At 39.1% G+C, this 20,075-nt stretch overlaps 1 protein-coding gene across 1 annotated transcript in view; it reads left to right on the top strand.

Moving 5' to 3' along the window:
* Positions 1–20,075, top strand: part of TRHDE (thyrotropin releasing hormone degrading enzyme) — a 221,298-nt gene that overhangs the window by 152,911 nt on the left and 48,312 nt on the right. Inside the window, exons 10-12 of the mRNA XM_074902853.1 lie at positions 11,087–11,175; positions 19,461–19,594; positions 19,693–19,748. Of these exons, the coding sequence (XP_074758954.1) occupies positions 11,087–11,175; positions 19,461–19,594; positions 19,693–19,748 (279 nt within the window). The remainder of the gene's footprint in view (positions 1–11,086; positions 11,176–19,460; positions 19,595–19,692; positions 19,749–20,075) is intronic.

The raw sequence follows: 20,075 nt of genomic DNA, 5'->3' as shown, positions 1-20,075 counted from the left end.
AGCACTGAAAATATTTTTCCCTCTATAGCTTTGTATTTTAGATACTTAGAAAAAGCCCAAATGGTCCATGATCTTCCTAGAAACAGTTGTTCTTAGAAGCAGCTGTCAACCCTTATTTTAGAATATACCAATACGATTGTCTTTTTTAAGATGAGTTTCTAAATTAAAACATACATAATAGACAAATATATAACATTAGCAGCTGTATTGAGGCAGAACTGCAAATAAAGAGGCTTACCACCAGAAGCAAGTCATCTCAGAAGTGCTAGCATCTCTGAAGACTAGAATATAAGCTTCCTAGTCACCCTGTTATGCAATCCTAAATATTTCTCCAAACGATAAAGATTATCTGTAGTTCCCTCCATGTGTGCAGCCAAGCATAATTTGTATTCAGAATTATAATAGGCCCACAATTCCAAATACCTTCCAAATCCCCAAGTTTTGCTTCCCTCTGAAATGTATATTAGGTGGATCCAACTATACATCCAATCAGAGACTTTAAAAACCTCAGAGTAGATAAATTTTAGTGGTTAAAAGGCAAGACTGCTCTACAAATTGATTTCTGTTAATCTATGAGGCATCTATTAAGTTCACTTCGATTAAAAACTTGCAGTACTCTTCAAAGACTGACACCTCGGGTGTGGAGCCCATTCAGATCCGCCAGGTGGTCAAGCCATTCTATTCCTGGCAGCACCTATCAAGAGCTGGCCCCATTGGGTTGTTTTGGTTGGTGGTTGCTCTAATTAAAAAGTGGAATTCTTCTATAGGCAAGGCATTAATGAGAAAGAAGAAACTGATACAAAAAGCTCAGTTAGGTTTTGACACTGTTGGGTGTAGATGGTAACATGAAGACCATTAATTTCTGAGTAACGTGTGCCTCCGTTGCAGTTTTGTCTGCTTTAGACAATAATGCATGTATATTACATGGCACCCTGGACTCATGGATGAAAAAAATACAGTCTTTATTGCAGTCAGATAGAGCTGCGTAAAGACTGGAGCACTGTTTAATTCAACAGAGTCCACCAAAGTCCAAACTCTTACCTTGCTTTTGTAAAGTGGCTGGAAATGCCTCTGCCCAGCATAGCCCAGAATGATCTTGGTATAAACGTTTTCATAGTCTTTTTCTTTCAAACTTTTTCTACTTGGTCATGTAGTTGGTTACTAACGTCACTGTCCCTTTTTTTGCCTTAGCTTACCATTTTCTTGTTGGACAGTCTTGGGTGAGGGCAAAACACCTGGAACTCTAGGATCCCAACCTTAGCACCATTTCCTTTCCTCATTTTGCTCAAGTCACAGAATCACAGAATCGTCTAGGTTGGAAAAGACCTTGAAGATCATCCAGTCCAACCATTAACCTAACATTGACCATAATCAACCATAACCCAACTATACCATATCCCTCAGCGCGATGTCGACCCGACTCTTAAACACCACCAGGGATGGGGACTCCACCACCTCCCTGGGCAGCCCATTCCAACACCTAACAACCCCTTCTGGAAAGAAATGCTTCCCGATATCCAGTCTAAACCTTCCCTGGTGCAACTTGAGGCCATTCCCTCTTGTCGTATCGCTTACTACTTGGTTAAAGAGGCTCATCCCCAGCTCCCTGCAACCTCGTTTCAGGTAGTTGTAGAGGGCGATGAGGTCTCCCCTCAGCCTCCTCTTCTCCAGACTAAAGACTAAAAGACTCTTTTCCAGACTAACGTCCAACAAACCCTTGTTATGCATCCCACAATTAATGTGGTGTGTGGCACACTTACTGTGTCCTGCTCTCTTCATTTCCTCACTGCAGACAGTGCTGCAGTCAGAAATTGTCTATCTGCAGAACTTGTGGAAGTCCAATTCAGACACCAGCAGGCCTTCTCTAGTTAATAAAACCTAAGTGCTGTCCTTTCTGAATTCAAATTTGCTAACTGCAGCTTCTTACTTGATTAAAAAGTCTGCTATTGTCTGCTTTTTCATCTCATTGTAGGGAAATCCAATTTAATCAGTTACCTTTACCGGTGTTTTTCACCTGTTTCTCATTGTTGCTTGCATTAAACTTCTTGTTCTCTCTCTGAACATAGGAATTAAGATCATATTGGGTATATGCAGATGACCAATGAATACCTCCAAGCTGTGCTCAGTTTATCTCAGTTATTTCAAATTGTTCTCCTTTATCTATTTTTCATCTTGTATTTGTCTTCGCTACAAAGTCAGTGAAATCTTCCTTTCCTAATTGCCATCCTCTATGCTGACAGGGTACAAGGAATCCCTTGACATCCTGACTCAGCGTAGAAGGTGTAATACTTGTGAGAGTGGGAATAACATCCTCTTCTGTTGTGTTGTGCCTCTGGGCACAGCCTACAATCACTTTACTGGCACATATTAAAACTAATGAAATGTATTCTTCAGTCTTGCAAGAATGATATTCATAACATGAGTATATTGTCGTCTTCTTATCCATTAAACAGAACTAACACTTTGTAGAATCACACTTAATAAAAGTATGAGATTTCCTGTGATACTCATATGAGCTTCCCCTGGAACCTGAAATATTCTTTACTGAATGAGATACTGTACTGTCTAATAACCTGGGAAAATCTCTATGATGCTTTTAAATTACCTTTCCCAACACAATCTCTTGAGAAAGGGTGGCTTATAAAATTTTACCCTGGTACTGCTGAGTTCTGCTTCATGTATAATCTCTTTCTGTAGTAGGAAGCTCTAAAACTGTTGTGCTGTTCAGCGACTTCCACTTGTTTCCCACTGACCACCTTATGTCTACTTGTGCTCTCAGCCTCAGAGTAAATGCTTCCAGGTATCATGACAGCAAGGCTTGTAATTTGGTAGATTAGTTGAATACACTTTCAGGTTTTCCAGTAGCAATTTATCTTTGAACCTTCCACTATCTTAATATTCAAAATTCAATGAAAACGAAGGCCTTCTTTTGCCTTGCTAACAGAAATTGCAGTTGTCTTGGCAAGGAGAAGAAACGAGATTTCTCTTCCTGCTATACTGATTTAATGTCAAAATTTCACACTATCCTTTGGTTAGTTCATGTTACCAACTTTCTGTGCCCTTTATTTTATAAGGTTATTAGCCAGAAACGTTTGCAGCTGTGCAGCTAAAGGCTTCTTTTACTGACCACTATATATGTTTCTGCAGATCAGCCAAGTATGCAACTGAAGTAAAAATAAAAATCCTTAATTCTTAGTTTTTATTTAATTCTGTAAGATTACTTGCTTTCCAAAAGGTCACATTTTCTCATTACGTTGCTTTCATGTTCTTTTGTCTCTAAAATCCCAACAACATGAGTTCATGCAGATGGCTCATAACAAGGTATTCCCTTGGTAAGAAATGCCCCTGTCAGCATCCTAACCTAATCAGAGAATCGTCACTGTTGGCAAGGGCCACACTTGGAAGGTGTCTTCTCCTCAGGCTGAGTGCTGCTTACCCAAGCATACGTCCCTGTGTACATGAAATTTCACCATTCTCTCTCTGGAGAGCTGACACTGGGAAACTAATGCCAAGGAATCCTTGTTCCGTGTTTCTCAGCTTCAGCCACTCTGGATGTACCAGACTTTTATGTTTAACTGAAGAGGCAGAGTTGGCATTTTGGATATTAAGTTCTGGTGGTTAATACAAGGTGGCAGGTGTCTTAACCAGTCAGTTTTACCCTTGGATTTTCTTTTTATCATTTTTACTTTAAATTATTTTTATGCCTCACTTTATCTCTGTGTTAAATAGCTTTAATCATATCCTTCAGTGATATGAAGTCTTAGATTTTTATGTTCTCAAAATACTTCACAAAGATTAGTAAGTGTTACAGATGAGCAAGAAATGGATTCCCATCCCACAGAAATTTTCAGCATATCAAAACATTTGCCTGTACTGAATCAGGACAAAAATCAAAGCAAAAATTGGGGAAAAATTGGTTTAGAACATTTATTTCAATTCTGTATTTTCAGTACCTTACATTTCAGTTTCACTCGTTTTAACTTCTCCCTTCAATTAACTTGTATTTCCAGCTGAAATTCAGTTTGAATCAGCAAACTGGAAGTTTTATTTTAAAACAGTATTTATAAAATGTTTCAGCAGTGCCTGTTTTAAAGTACTTGAAAATCTGTGCTGAAGCCTTGTCTTTCTTACAGGCAACTTTGTTTTGAAAATTTGCCTTTTTCAGTTAGAAATGAAAAGTTTCCTTGGGAAACTCACATTTAATTATGGAAAGTATCATTGTCAACATGGAGTGGATGGAGAGGCCCATTTAGATGCTTGCACAGGTGACTGGTCCCATTGAAGGTGTCCTCAGGTATCTCACTTGACCTTGTGCTGCCACTGCATGGGCAGGAGCATCCATAGGTGCTCTGCCATACCTTACAACCCATGGCAGATGTCTCAAATACCCCACAGCATCTCATTTGACACCACCTTGCACAACTGAATTTAGCCCAGAGAAACTGAGTCACAGAAGAATGATGGTTGAGATTTCACCAGTGTGAGCTGAAGGGTACATGATTTCTGTTTTTCCAGCCTGTGATAATTTAAACAACTCACAATTTCAATTCTTAGCCTAGTAAGCTGTTTGAAGGTACATAGAGCTTTCGGTGTTCAGCTTTTCTGAAAATAGTTCTGTAGCTGCTTTGCAATGGGAGGGATTAGGAAAAAAAGCAGATGGCAAATCATTTGCCCCATTTGACTTGATTGAATTTGTGTGATGCCATGGAATGTACAGCCTGTGTATCCTCCTCTGATCTCATGTTCTACCTACAATGAAACTCTTTTCCTGTGCTGTTAGCACATTTGAGCAGAGGTCTGTATCTCCTAAGGTCTCTTCCCACCTAAATCATTCTATGATTTAAGTTCATGATTGCCACTACACTTTAAAATAATTATGCTTATTATATCTGCTAAGAGGCAGATCACCTAATTTGCTTTTGTGCATAGCATTTAAATTTTGTCCCCCCTTCTGTTGCTAGATCTACTAAAAAATAGTAATTTTTTTTCTAAGGTCTGTACATTGTTCTGTTCTTCCACCTTGTCATGGTTCTACTCTTTCCTAGCTAAGTATATAATCAAAGACTATTAATAGACATCTTCTATATCTAGAAGTATCTAGCCTCTTGTCATTCTAACTGTTCTTTATGTATTTTTGAGGTTCAGCTTCCTCATTAAAGATTCCTAAAGAAAGTAATCTCTACCTGGATAAGAGGGAAGATCTCAGTGAAGAAATATAAGCATAAAGTGAGAAATTAAATAGTTGATTTTTTCAGTGGAGGTCCATGAAATTCTTATGAAACCTGTATTGGCATTTTTCCTATTTAGTCATGTGAGAAAGGGCATGGAAGAGTAAGGTGACAGAGTTTTCTGGTAATAGGAGATTTGTGAGGGTAGTAAAAAAAAAAGTTAATTACCAAGATTACAGAAGTATCCTCAGTGCTGATTGACATGGTGATAAAATGACCAGTGAAGCTTAATGTTGATAATGAGGTGGTACATGTGGGGAAACTGGTCCTAATTTAGGTGCTCAATGGTGAGTTCTGAAGAAACTATTCTCTCTCAGAAAAGAGATCTTGGAATTGTAGTAGGTAACGTTCTGTAACCATCAGCTCAGTGTGCAGACACAGTCAAACAAGTAAATAAAACAGTAGGGATTAGTAGGAAAGGAGCATTGAAAATAGCATAAGGAGTGTAGAAGAGAAAATAATTATGCCACTCTTAATCCATGGTAGACATACCTTCAAAGTACTGAGGGCAGGCCTGGCTTTCTAACCTGGAAAAAATAGAAAAAATACAGAGGTGGACAGTAAGAAGGATTAAGTATATTTTCTGTATAAAGAACAGCAGGATAGATTAGGAGTCTTTAAACCAGAGGTCTGTAAAAGCAGAAGTATGTAGAGAAGGATGTGGTTGTTCACTTCCTCTCCCATTCAAAAAGTAGGTAAGCCAAGTTCTGCTGTGGTATTTTAGGTTCTGTCACTTTACATGAAGCCAACACAGTACTTGTATACTCTTTATAATGCAGCCAAGGATAATAAGCTTCTGAATATTGAGCAGATATCTTCATTGTTCTGTGAATAATGACTAGGAATAGCTGAACTTCTTTGTTTAGTTTTGTATCCAGGGAAGAAAAGAGAAATGCTGCTGGTAGAACGTGGTGTTCACTACTGGCAGTGGGTGGAAGCATGGCCCGTTATGGTTATTGGGAAGATGAATCTGGAAAACGTATGGATTTACATCTTGGCAAAAACATTCATTAATGTGAAAAAGTAGTTGAAGCGGCATGCAAAATATGAAACTCCAGGAACTTTGCCTTTTCTTTTTTAATGACCTGAGATTTTTGTTTTGTCAGCAGAGGAAATAAACTACTGCCCTTTTTTGGCTTTGCATAGTTCTTTGCAAAGAAGCCAAATAATTGTTCCACTGAAAAGCCAATGTTACTACAACATTACTGTTAATCAGAGGCAGAAATGTGAGGCATCATGTTTGCTTAATAATTTATGATCTCAGAATTTGCCCACAAAAGGATCTCAGTTCTTATTTGTTGGAAGTCATGACGTAAGCAAGTAATCATCGCAAAACTGACTGGGTTCAGTTTTGGGCCCACCACTACAAAAAGGACATTGAATGACTCGAGCGTGTCCAGAGAAGGGCAATGAAGCTGGTGCAGGGTCTGGAGCACAGGTCGTACGAGGAACGGCTGATGGAACTGGGGCTGTTTAGTCTGGAGAAGAGGAGGCTGAGGGGAGACCTCATCACCCTCTACAGCTGCCTGAAAGGAGGTTGCAGAGAGCTGGGGATGAGTCTCTTTAACCAAGTAACAAGCGACAGGACAAGAGGTAGTGGCCTCAAGCTGCACCAGGGAAGGTTTAGACTGCGTATTGGGAAATATTTCTTTCCAGAGTGGGTTGTCAGGTGTTGGAATGGGCTGCCCAGGGAGGTGGTGGAGTCCCCATCCCTGGTGGTATTTAAGAGTAGAGCTGACATAGCACTTAGGGATCTGGTGTAGTTGAGAATGGTCAATGTTATGTTAATGGTTGGACTGGATGATCTTCAAGGTCTTTTACAACCTAGATGATTCCGTAATTCTGTGAAATATGATCATTTTTTTGAGTGAGATAAAGTATATATATAAGTGAGCCAGTATAAAATACTGGCTATGTAGTTATTATGTAATGGTCAAGACAAAGAAGTCTATATAATCCAAGCATAGCATAATTAGCTGGCTTCTAGTATTGCAAGTACCTTGGCAGATGCAAGATTATATTACTTTATCAAACAAATCCCTCTGATTATTCTTCAACCTGAATGGAGATGCTAACACACTTCAGTATTATGCACTGATGTGGTGCTACCAAAAAAAAAAAACCCAGAAAGCACCAATTCACCAAAGCATTCCCTTTAATTGTGTATGTTATCCTGTCAACCTAAATTTAACTATTTCACATTAACAGGTTCTCACTTGTAAATCAACAGTACAAGGCTTATTTATACTACCGTTCAACAAGATCCCACCTTCCTACATCTCTTTAAGACATTTATGGATGAACAATGTTATGTTCAACACAGTTCTTATTTACCATATATGTTCCAATTCTGGATGTCTCTCCTCCTCATTCTCAAAGTTGGTTTCTTAAATTCCTGAAATAGCCCTTAGTTTCCCCACAATTAAGGGTGTGCCTTTAGCTCCCTGTTAAGGTGATCAGGTTTGTATCCAGAGAGACATTGTGTGCGGATGTCTCTGAAGCTCAGCAACATCTGGAGCAGATTGTACACACAGTTTGTTATCTAGCTCCATTGCACCCAGGGGCAGAGTGTGCTACCTGAACAGGCATTCGATTCCTGCAGACATATTCTTGAGGGTAGAAGGACCAAATGGGTTGTTTCAAGTCCTGCTGCCCTAGTCACTGGGCTCTCAAGGCTAGATTCTTATTTTCACTGGATCTGGTTTATCACAGCAGGCAGCAGATGGCCAGTTGGAACAGGATGCTTTTTTCCCTGGTCAAATACATACAGAGAGCACATTGGTGGTACTCATAGCATATAAAGAATAAATGAAAGATCTGCCCTACTCCCAGACAAAGCAGGAGGAAGACATGCCAGTAGCCACTTTTTTCCTCTTTTCTCTGTAAAGTAGAAGAGTGCAATAGAAAAGTGCAAAAAAAGTTTGCTGCTTCGTAGTCACACTTGGAGAACACAGTCCATACAGAACACTAAGAGATGGTGTGTAGGAGAAGTCATCCTAATGAATATTCTTGAAAGGTGAGCCAGATACATCTCCCTAACATATATATGAAAAAGTTAGTCACAGCTGCTTCTGCAGCAGCAGCAGAAGTTTCACTGAGAATGAAGAGGACTGGAAGGAGAAAGCAGATAAACATCCAGAGAACAGCAGCAGTGAATTAGGAAAACTGTGTTTCTGGAGATGTCTATTAAAAGGAAATCTGTGGCTCACCTGGTAAACCAGTAACAAAGAGGATGAGATTGAGTGGTTCTGGAGAGTGCTGAGAACATCAGGAGGTCTCTCATCTTGGGGAGATAAAAGTTAAATCTACCAGTACTAATCTTTCTAACTGAAGAAATGTGTTTTCTGAGGATGGGTAGCTTGCATGACTCCTGTTCCACAGCTAGATCACCTTTCAGAGAAGGATGTGTCCTTATTTCAGTAGGATTTACCTATTGGAGGTAACATAAAATAATATAAGGTAATACAAAATTCTTCTCTGTATAGATATTGCAATGTACCAAATATCTTCCTATGAAGTTCCTTCTCAAAATAACAGGTGCCCATGTATATGTTCATACATGAATATTTATGTATGTGTATATATGTGTTTAAATCAGCTACATAGGCAGCTCTCAGTATCTTTTATTTTGCAGTTCAGTTTCTTCAGTAGGGGTTGATATCAATAGTCATAAAAATACCATGCAAATACAGTTTGTTCTTTTTTGCATATACCAAAGTTCCTATTCTTTCAAATAATGTATGAGCTTTATGCTTAATTTTGCCTCATTTTTCTTGATCACTGTTTTCCAGCATCTTTTTCATTCTGGAGAGCAAATATTTAGAACTGGGTGTGTTTTTAAAGATGATATATTTCCTAGAAAGTTTTTTGGACAGACTCTAAAACACGGGTGGGTGTCTTAGTAAGTTATAATGTATTTAAGAGAGTAGTGAATATTCTCCAGTGCCTCACTTCACAGCATGTCCTGACTGCCCTCACCTGTCGAACCAGAAGTGACTGCCATTGTAGCAGAACCAGCAGGACACAATACATGCTTTCACCTCATTACTCCAGTTCACAGTCCAGAATATTAGTTAAGCCAACAATGAAGGTGACTTTGTGTGAAGACCCCAGACTGAGAACTGAGAAGCTAGTGCACCAGGGGACATCTTTTTATGCTGACTGTGCTATGGAGGATGATAATGTCCAGCACAAGGAGTGGGCAGACTGATAAAGGCAGTACCATTTTCAAATGCCACAGCTTAATTATCCAAAAAGTGTCTGCCAGAACATGTGCTCATGTGGAGTGTGTCTTCAGTGCATGAATAGATCTAATAATTTTCCCAGTGTGTCATGGTACCAACATTCAGAGAACACAAAATCACATGGGACAATTTTTTCTTCTCCCATATGGCAATAAATGCCATGTTTTCTTTCTAGTGTCACTCATAGCTCTTCTGGCTCTACAGTTTTCCAGATATCTCCGGCTCTCTGCTGAATCGCTGTGTTATGGCCAATTGTTTCCCAGCACATGCGGTTCTGTTCTGAGTGCTGCAAACACCTGTGTGTGTGAGGAGCTCTCTGCAAATGGGTGGAGAGCCGGGAGCCGAGTGTAGCAGCAGGGCTAGCAGTGCAGGGGTCTCTCCCTCCCCCAGCCCCCAGGTGAGGCCAGCAAAGCAAGCCCTGCAAGGCAACCCTTGCCAACCAGCAGTGTTGACTGCAGCTGTGGGACATTTGGGTGGTGTTTGTAGTTCAGTAGAGCAGGCTTCTGGGTAAGTGGAAAGGAACAGACCTAATTTTTTTTTAGTACTATAGGCTAGTTTTGCAGTGCTGTGTACTAGCAGGAGAGAGGCCGATGCAGGCATCAAGACTTGCCCACACTCACCCTTGAACCATTTTAATTCAATCAGTCTGAAATGATATACTTATTTAGTATCAAAGTGATAGTGTACAGTGTACCTGAGTTGGGACCATTCTCTTGCCATGCTGCCTTGCTTAAATGTACACACACCCTAGACAAAGATACCACCTGTAGCGTTATTGAGTGCTTCCCCTTGACTGGTGTACAAAATGACATGGCAGGCCTGTGAGGGAGTGCCTGTTCCTTCGCTGGCTGGTGAAATGATACTTTTGAGAGTTCAGGTATAGAGGTGATGATGGAAGACACGCAGCTATTCATCCTTTTTTCCCAAAAGATTGACATCATACAGTCAATTTCTGTTATTGCGATAAAGATGTTATGTAAAAGTTTTAGATAAATTATAACATTTATTCCAAATGAGAAAGCATTTGTGATACCCCGTAAGGAAGTTGGGGTCTGATTACACCAGCATATCTCCAAATCCACGTTTTGTCCAGTTTGCATACATGTAAGTGATAATAAATGGTGCAAAGAAGTGGAGATCCATCCCATTCATTTTGTTTTTATAAACCAGCAGCTATGAAAGCCCGTCATAGCTTTTTAAGTAGTTGCTAGAAGAGTATGTTATTTTTAAACTTTTGAGTCCCTATAAATCAAAGCATGTTTTACCTAGAGGTTCTATAAGTAAATGTAAAAAAGTGTTATTTCTATGGGAAATCACTATTTCCTTTTTTATGAATCATTTTGTTAAATTAGGAAAACCTTACTAAAAAGGTCCTTATGTGGTGATAGTCTGTGAACAATGTAAAATATAGGGGTTTTTTTTAAGGTGAATGACTTTTTCATTGTTTTATTGCTAATAGCAAATGCATTTCAAAATCAAAGTAACTTGTTAGAATCCACATCTTTACACTGCTACTGAAATTGTGTTTTGATTTCTTTGACATGATCCCTGATTGCTGTGAGAAGAATCAGTTCAGTATTTTTGTTCTTAGATTCCCCCTCCTTTGTCTTGCAGCTACTTGTGGCAGATTCCATTAACAATTGCAGTAGGAAATACGAGCCACATCTCATCAGAGGCAATTATATGGGTGTCTAACAAATCAGGTAAAAATAAACTTTCCTCCCAGTGGAATCTCATAAAGCATACTTGTGTTTTCCTCAACTGTTTCTTTGGAATTGATCCTAGATAATTGTTTAGTTGCTCTGCACCCAGTTTTAGCTACTTGAAACGAATTACAAAAAAAGGAGAGTTGGGAAGGGAGGGAGGAGGAATGAAGGATGAGCAACAAGAAAGATTTATAATTATTGCAGAAGTTAGTATAATGAAAAGCTGTGTACCTAAGCGCTAAGTATTTTATATTTAGCAACACATATCAAGTCATTGATGAATGCAATTCACTTTATTGAATGGTGAAAGTTAAATGTAATATTTTCATAGGAAAGCATCTGATGAGTATGACCTAGTAAATGCAAAGTATTTAGAATTCTGACATTTTTAACTCCAATTCATAGTTTGAACCAGGGCAAAGAAATGTTTACTGTTATTAAAAAAGTTTCCTTATTGATCTATGAAAGTATTTCTTCTCTTTATTAGATAACCAGACGCTGGACCTCAAAAGCGCTTTATTCTGCTTACTATGTATTTTCTTCCTCCTCAGTTCCAACATGGTCATAATAGATGTTGTCCTGAGGACAGCTAGGGCTAGATACCAGTGAGTTTTTATCACCTAAAAAAGAATCCCACCATAGAAATTTGAAATATTTTTCTGTTTCCTTAGCAGTTCATGCTACATCAGCTGACAGTTTTGGACTGGAATTGAAGAGAGTGGGGGAAGAGATGTGGAGACTTGAATAGAATGATTATATGGAAGGGCAAAGAAGGATCCATGCATCCCCTCGACACATGGGCTGTAGAGGGAGAACTGACCCCTTCTTGTAAAATTAGAAGGGTATAGAGATTTCCCTCTGATAGAAATTTAACTGAAGAGAGGAAAGAGTCAAGCCTGTGTGTGCCTGTGTTTCTTTACTTTTTTTTCTCTTTTATAAGTCACTAAAATCTAATAGTCACATAGAGCTTAGTAACCATAGAGCAAAATAGAAATGAATGGTGCATGATCAGTGGAAATCTGAGTATCCCAGTATTCTAGTGGTATAAATTATGTATTTCTTTGCCCTGCTCATTTGCAGCCTATCAGAATGTAACATGTTTTATGCTGCTCCTGTGATACAGTGATCTAGAAATGTGCCTGGGACCAGGGCACTTTTCATACCTGGGAAACATACTCTAGTCAGACCATACAGATGCACTTTGCAGAAATACATTTCATTTGCCATACTTTTCAATATTAACAACTCTGGAATACTTCAAAACCTGTTTGCACTTCCACAATCTGCCTTACTGACCTGCTCTACTTTTGTCCTTTAGAGTTTGATTGAACTCTCATTGAAGTTAATAGAAAGATTCCCACTGACTTCAGAGAGAGTTGATCATCTCATCTCATTAGGTTGTACATTCATGCCTCGTCCCCTTCACTCCTGCCTTGAAAGTTCAGTATATCACTATTACGTGCACAGTTGCTTCCTCATTGCCTTTTATTTGCAGGGTGCTGTGGAGGAACAAGTCTATAAAACCACTACCCACTCTTTTAAGAGCTACTGCACCTATTGGAATGTCTTCAAGAAATCAACAAATTAATGATGGCCAGTGTGAGCAATGATTTTGGGGTGGCTGCTATATAGAAATTAAAGAGGAACCTTTCTGAGTCACCAGTTTCCTGTATAGCGAATCAATGCCACTGTGATCTATTGTCATTATCCTTGTCCTTCCTCATTACTTACTCACTCACTTGTTGTGCCTCACTGAAAATGAGACTTAAAATTTATGACTACAACAAGGATGTCCTCTTGCTTCTGCTTATTGTTGTCTAGCTCAGCTGGAGAATTCCTCAACATAAAAAAGTCAGTAACAACATCCCTGGATGTACTCAATGTATGATTCATTGTATGGGCGGTTATGTATTGGGGCTGGTATAGATGATTTTGTGATACTCTTGGAGGTTTTCTGAAGCTGGTGTGTTTGTTTCATGGAGATGTGGGAGGGATTCATAGACTGGAAAGGACAGTTTCTGGGGTTGATTCTTGTAGATGGGAAGAGTCCTGAAGACTTTCTGTTGTGCGGAGGACACAGTTTCAAGTGTTGTCCCAGCAAGTAGTCTGGGAACAACTCTGCGAGATGGAGGTGAAACAAACTACTCCAGAGTATATTTGGAAGATTGAGAATAGTCATATTGTTCTTCAAGTGAGTGTAATGTAATGTGTATACTCAGATCAAATTTGGAGGAAACGCTGTTCAGGAGGATGGTTTCCGTACCCTCTTTAGAAAGGAACAGGTGTTTCCTTCTTGTTGATTAAACTGCTCTGCTAAAGAAGCTTCCAGTGTAGCCTGAAGAGTGGATAGGAGGTGTTGAACAGCTGTCTGTCATGTAATACTGATCACATACTTCATTTCAGCTGACAATAGTGAAGAAGGTCCAAGTTAATGGCTACCATTATGGTATCTTGGCATATGACTTAAATTTTTCAATAAAATTAACCTTGTCTATGTGTTATCTGAAAGAAATGAAACCATGGCAGTTTTGAAATAGCTATGTATATTGCCATCAAGAAATATTCCTTTTCTGTGGTGGTTTAAATAACAATTTCCTATGGGAGTACATCCCCTACCTTACACTAGAGTTCACCAGGGGTGTTTATTTGTGGATGGAAGAGTCTCTTCGTGTATATCCATAAGGACAAGAGAGAATTACTGATTTTTGCATCTTCTTTGCTGCTGTGTTTGTGACCTCATCAAGGTAGTGCAGGATGCCAGTTGGCATTTTCAGGAGCAAGGGATAAGTGGCTGTTGTCCAGTTTTGTAAGAGCCAATAAGATGCCTACATTGCTGCTCTCTACTCATCCAGGCCATGTCTGGTTACATACTAGAGATAGTGAGGCATGCAGAGCGGTGATTGTTCAATATGCTGAGCAGGATTAGTTCAGATAATTGCACATCATCCCAGCTGCTGGCAACAGAGCTCATTCTGTCCACTCCTCACAACACCAGGATGAAAAGACACACTGGAAATGAGAACTATGCAAGCGTCTTTTGGAGATGTAATTCATTGTCCTTTAAACAAATCCTGTAGAGAGAACAGTGCCAGGCCTTGACAACTTGTCTGACAAAGTACATAATCTATAAGGTGTTTCATATTCACCTGTTTGTGGAAAGTATGTAGTCATAGTTTTGAAAGGTTTTAATTTTGCAAGTGCTTCTGCCAGTCTTCTCCTTACCCAGTGAGCCATAGCATTTATGTAACCGTTTTTCTACTCATCACGTCATATACTAGCCATCAGATGATCCTTTTACTGGGTCAGTTTGTCCGGGCATGTGAAATAGAGCTGTCTCTTTTGCTCTCAGAATGCTACACACAGATATGTCACTACCACCTTTTTCCCTGTTCACTCCCCGTGGCCGTGGATGAGACTGTTGTGCTTCAGATGACTGACAGCTATTAAACATCTGAAAACTAAACCAGTCACAAAGGAGGAATCTCATGATAAGCCTTCCTATCCATGCTAAGGTCAGAGACATCATACTAAGATGACTGCAGTGCTCTTTGTGCTGCAGTCTTGCAGGTCTGCTGAATGATAGATTTCACTGGCACTGTGGAAGTCACTGGTGTTACAAACTTCTGCTCTGTCACAGATCCAAGGCTTGTTTCTGTTTTTCCTAGATAAGCTGCCCCTTTTGTGGTTTCTGTAATGATGTATGAACATAATGTCCACAGTGTTTTGGGATCAGCCCAAAATCAGTAGTGGGTAAAAAGTCAAGGACCAGCTTTGAACTCAGCCTGTCCCCACAAGATGACTGCTTAGCAGGGCTTGTGGGAAGGTGTTGGTGATTGCTGCTGAAGGCATACTAACTGTGGAAGCACAGGCTCACCTGCCATGTTTCTGCAAATCCTGGAGAAGTCACCTTAACCGCAAGTGAAGAAGTTTAGGTAGCATGTGTTCCAAAAAGGTGACCCAGGTTTTGGACAAAGGCATACTTCTTGTTCCCTGGGCATGATTGTTCTGGTGCTCAGGCTCCAAGTAGGAAACATCTCCATGCGACTTGGCAAGTGCTGCTGAACTAACTGATAACAGCTTTAGAGTCTGCCTTCCTGCCCTTTCCATCCCCTCCTCCTATACCTACACTGATTTGTTATGTCCCAGGGAAATATTTCTCTAGTGGACCTCCCTGGCTCTGGTAGAGTGACTCTCATTCAGATCCTTCTTAGTATCTCCAGAGGATTGCCACAACATGGGGGAAAGAAAGTTCAACAGGGCAATTGCCTTCCAAACAGCAAGTTCCAATTTACTATATTATGCCACCTCCTGCTGGATAATCTCTACTTTAACTGTAAGCCTCTCGACAGTCTGATTCTCCTCCACAAAGTGTTTTGTAGAAGACAGCTGCTTCTGAGCTGGGGTTTGCTGGCTGCCCACTGGGGAATAGAACTTCTGATTTGCCTTCTACCTGTATGAAAAGTTCTTGCAAAAAATTTTGCAGAATTTAGTTAAAGTCAGTATCTTTCAAAAAAATACTGTAATTGTGATGAAATTCCTCATGGAACGCTTTCTTTGTCAGAGGAATTTCACTTGCTGTTGTTGGCATGAAATTGTGCTACTCTCATCAAGTTATTTTTGCAGAAAAATAAGAGTCAGTTCTCCCAGTAGGATTCTACCAGCATAAACCAATTTCCTAGTCTTCTAGTGGTGGTATAAAATGAAGAGTTAAAATAACAACTGTGAGTCTGAACACTTGAAATGGTAGTAGAACTGTTTAGCCCACGCTTTTGTCAGCATTGGAGTAGTGTCTTGCAGAGGGGTGCCCTTTGCCCAGACCTGCCTCACAAGGAGCTCATGGTGCTGTGCGGAGGAGCATGCTTCTATCATTCCTGCTGGTTTTGATGGAGTTGAGGTTGCTCAAGAGCTGGGAGAGCTCAGAACTTCAAGCCACATACAGTTAGCACCAGCTGGAGGACTGTCTCACACTTCCAGAGCAGAGAAAATGAGAATTAGACCCTAGCTGATTTTCTTACTTCAAAACAAATGTCATTAAATTTAACCATTTCCTCCTAAATGTCTCCTATATGCATGTGGCAAAACTGGAAGTTTCAGAGGTGAATTTTAAGAGGTGAACTAAAGCCATCAAAGATGGATTTCTTCCCAGATTAGATCTTTGTTGTTGTTTAGAAGGTCATGAATGGTTTAATAGAGGGTTTAACACTGAAGTAGCTACCTTTTCCCTAACTATAATACTTCTAACAGGAAACTAATAAATGTGTTTGTGATAAGTGGAGAAATTGCCCAGGTCTATAGAAATTTTCATTGCTGTAATCACCAAAAGAAAGGATTTCTTTTATAGGAAGGCATGAGAATCGACAGACTAAAACATCAAATTCCAGAAAATAATATAGACCTATGGGAAGCACATGCATCAGTCAGTCCCATAAAATAACCACCTGCTTATATGAGCTGGAAAGGTGTGAAAGATTCTTGTCCTGTATTTCTGGAGAAGGTCAACACATGAGTGGTCTTACTGAAAAATAATAGCAAGGGGTTACGGTTGGATTTATCTGATCCAAACAGCAGTAATGCCATTGAGCTTTGAAAAGATCCTGCTTTCCATTAAAGCAATATGTGTTGGAGGTGTTGCACAGCTGTTACTTGTGAAATAGGTTATTTTGAATTTGTCATATATGACTGGCAAGTATCAGTCAGTACTCTATTAAAGGATAAGTAATTGCCTCACTTCAGAGACCAAAATTTAATAGAAATAAACAAGAAAAAATGTATGTAGTTCTTTTATTACATCTGATTTTGAAAAGTTCTATTCAGTGTATTTATTTACCCAGATACTGATTCATGTGCGCTCACAGCTGATTTGGTATGCTTTTAGGTATCATGGAGGTGCAGGGATTAACCAGTTACAAGTAGCTACTTGAAGTTTGTGGCATTTAAAGGTTAGTTTGCAACAGAAAAGCATGGATGGAAAGCAATACTTTGTTAGGGTGATTGGATTTTCTGCCAGGTGTGAGCAGCCTGCTCCTGACCCCACATAGCCGTATGCCCCTGAAGACCCAGAGAACTCTAAAAGTTGAAATTTCCCTCAGCAGTTTCCTCTAGATACAGAAGTGGGTATTTTTGCTGTTGCTAAAATAAGAAAGCTACTAGGTTGATAAGGAACATAGCTGAGATTTAGGGTTGACAGGCTGTATGCACAGCACCACGCTGGGTAAACGAAGTAAGACAGGGTAGATCCAGATCGAAATTCTTTCTTTCCCTGTTTTTCCTCTCTCTGTTTTACAGCAGATACTTGATCCAAATCTGTTCTAAGAAAGTACCTTTATCACTATGCTGTAAATTGTTACGATCTTTTATGGTATTTTCTACAGTAACATTTTTCTTTGTATAAGATTCAGTCATTTACACAGGAACCAGGATTCAAGGCTTCCATAAGTAGGCTGGAGCAACTAGGCGATTCTGACTTTTGGTCCAGTGAAAAAAGGATCTAAACAGAGGAGCAGCGTCAGTATAGAGTTTGCTTAGACTGAGCTGTGTAGCCCAGTGTTTTGTAGACCCTTGTGGAAGGAAGGACACCTGGTGTTAAAACCTTGTTTCAAATCAGATTGCTCGGCAAAAGCAGCTTAGGTGCTTTGACGGTATGAATGCCTGGGGAGCTCACAGAATTGTAGGATTTAATTCTGGTTTTCTTACTTAGTCCCATTCTGCGGGTACTTCGGCTCCTAAAGAATGTGTCTGCTTGGCACTTTAGCACAGATAAGTAAATGGATGTAATCAATATTTTAAGCAAAACTGATGGTCTGTATTTTTTTGTCTCAATTGTTTGTGTAGAATAGTTAAATTGAACTGGTGCAAGTTAGTTAGACAAACCCTGAAAGATCAATAACAATTGAATTGAATAGGCAGCAACTGAGTTATTCTGGTCTTACTATTTCTAGGAAGTGTATTTTTAAGAGATTTTAACAATGTCAGAACTACCTAGGTGAGAAGAGGACTTTCTTTATTAATCTTGGAGCTTTTTATCTGATTGTGTGCATAACATAACTGATTTAAACATGATTTAAAACATATAATTGAGCATTCTTAGGATTGGGGTCTTGCTGCTCTTTGTATTTTTTGCACCTTAAAATGATAGTTATTTGTGTGTTTGCTAGAGATATTTAGTCAAGGGAGAAGCATAACTTTTATTTGTAGTCCTAGCCATCTATTATTTCCTCAGAAATTACTTTTTTATGAGAAAGGCTGAAACAAACCTATTTCTGTGGTAAGTCTAGGTACTAGATAGTATGTGTGAATTGTTAAGATGGTATTGTTAAATTTTTTCCTATTCGTTACTTTCAGGGAATTCAGGCACACCAAATAATTCCCTGATGGAATTACATTTAAAACAAATTTTATGTACTTTTTTATTTTAAAAATGCATGAGAATACTGTTCCTTTTGTCAACAGTGTACAAACTAATTTTGTTATAGTAGAAAAGAAAGTTGCTGAATTTTTAGTGAGTTCTGGTTCATGATCAGTTTTGTCAGAATAATTTACTAGATTGAATGCTTCTTCAAGAGACATTGAAGCCTGAGGCTTCATTCCATGATGATTCTTTTCATAGTGAAAGAAGTGTGAGTTGTGAGTTCAGGACATTTTTGTTGTTGAAATCCCTAGTCCTGCAAATAGTTGTGGACTGCCTGACTGTACAAATACTGGAATAAATTTAGACTTTCAGCCCAAAAATGATTACCTAAGAAGAGGGGAAAGAGGAAGAACAGGTTAACTGATATAATGTTAATTCTTCTAGCTGTAAAGGGGAGACTTTCAGTGGTTAGTAGCTAGAAGCTGTACAAATACTTCCAAAAGCTTCATTGACTACGTCCAGAAACACTTAAGAAATTTATTTTTTTTTTTTTTTTTAAATCACAGATTTAGTCTTCTTTCTATAACACATCCATTGAAATGTTGAAGTTAAGCTTGTAGAAAGCCATTTTAGCATGACCAGAATCAGGGTACCAGACTTAAAATGGGCACCTCTCATGTATATACTATTTGCCAGAATAAAAACACTCTTGGAGTTCTGTGTGAGAAAAAGGTCCTCAAAGGAATGTCAGCTGGTGTGTGTCTACATCAGAACAGGTAAAGGAAATTATGAATCAAGCACAATGTTTTTGTTAGTCTTTGAATTAATTTTATTGCCTTCATGGATATTTAAAGAAGGAGAGAATTTAAGATAAGTCTTTAGAACTTTTAAATTTAATACCAAGTCCCCTTCCCATCTTGTTCTTTGTTTCTAGAACACCACAGAATTCCTGCTTTGGAAGAGGCAAGTTGGTTGCTGGGGAACATCAATCAGACTGGCTACTTTAGAGTTAATTATGATATTAGGAATTGGAGGCGGCTAATTAATCAGCTGACAAGGAACCATGAGGTAAGCTCCTCTTTGCATCCCTAAAATCTGCTTTCATAGGTGAACCTTCACTGTTTCATCACCCTAAATGGTTCAATTTTTGTGCTTGCCCCTCACAGGTTATCTCTGTCAGTAATCGAGCAGGCTTGATCGATGATGCATTCAATCTAGCCAGGTATGTTTTTGTGAAGATAATCTATCCTTATACACATTGCTGCAATAACTCATGCAATCATTATCTCGGCAGTAGAGTGCGTTTTGAGGTTAAATATGTTTTAAACACGCTTTAGTTCTTCCCTCCCCCCCCCCCCCCTTTTTTTTTTTTTTTTTTTTTTTTTGTATGGCACATAAACATGGTCTGTAGCACATTCACTGCTTTTGATCAATAATTGCTGTAGGATATTTCTGAGTCTCAAGAGATCTGATCAATTTTACAGCAAGTTCAATTTAACACTTTGGAGAAAAATAATATCTTTCCTCTTTCTCTAATGAATGAGGTTTT

The sequence above is a fragment of the Athene noctua genome, chromosome 3 (assembly GCF_965140245.1).
Source record: "Athene noctua chromosome 3, bAthNoc1.hap1.1, whole genome shotgun sequence".
Classification (NCBI taxonomy): domain Eukaryota; kingdom Metazoa; phylum Chordata; class Aves; order Strigiformes; family Strigidae; genus Athene; species Athene noctua.
This window is presented reverse-complemented; position numbering and strand designations above follow the sequence as displayed.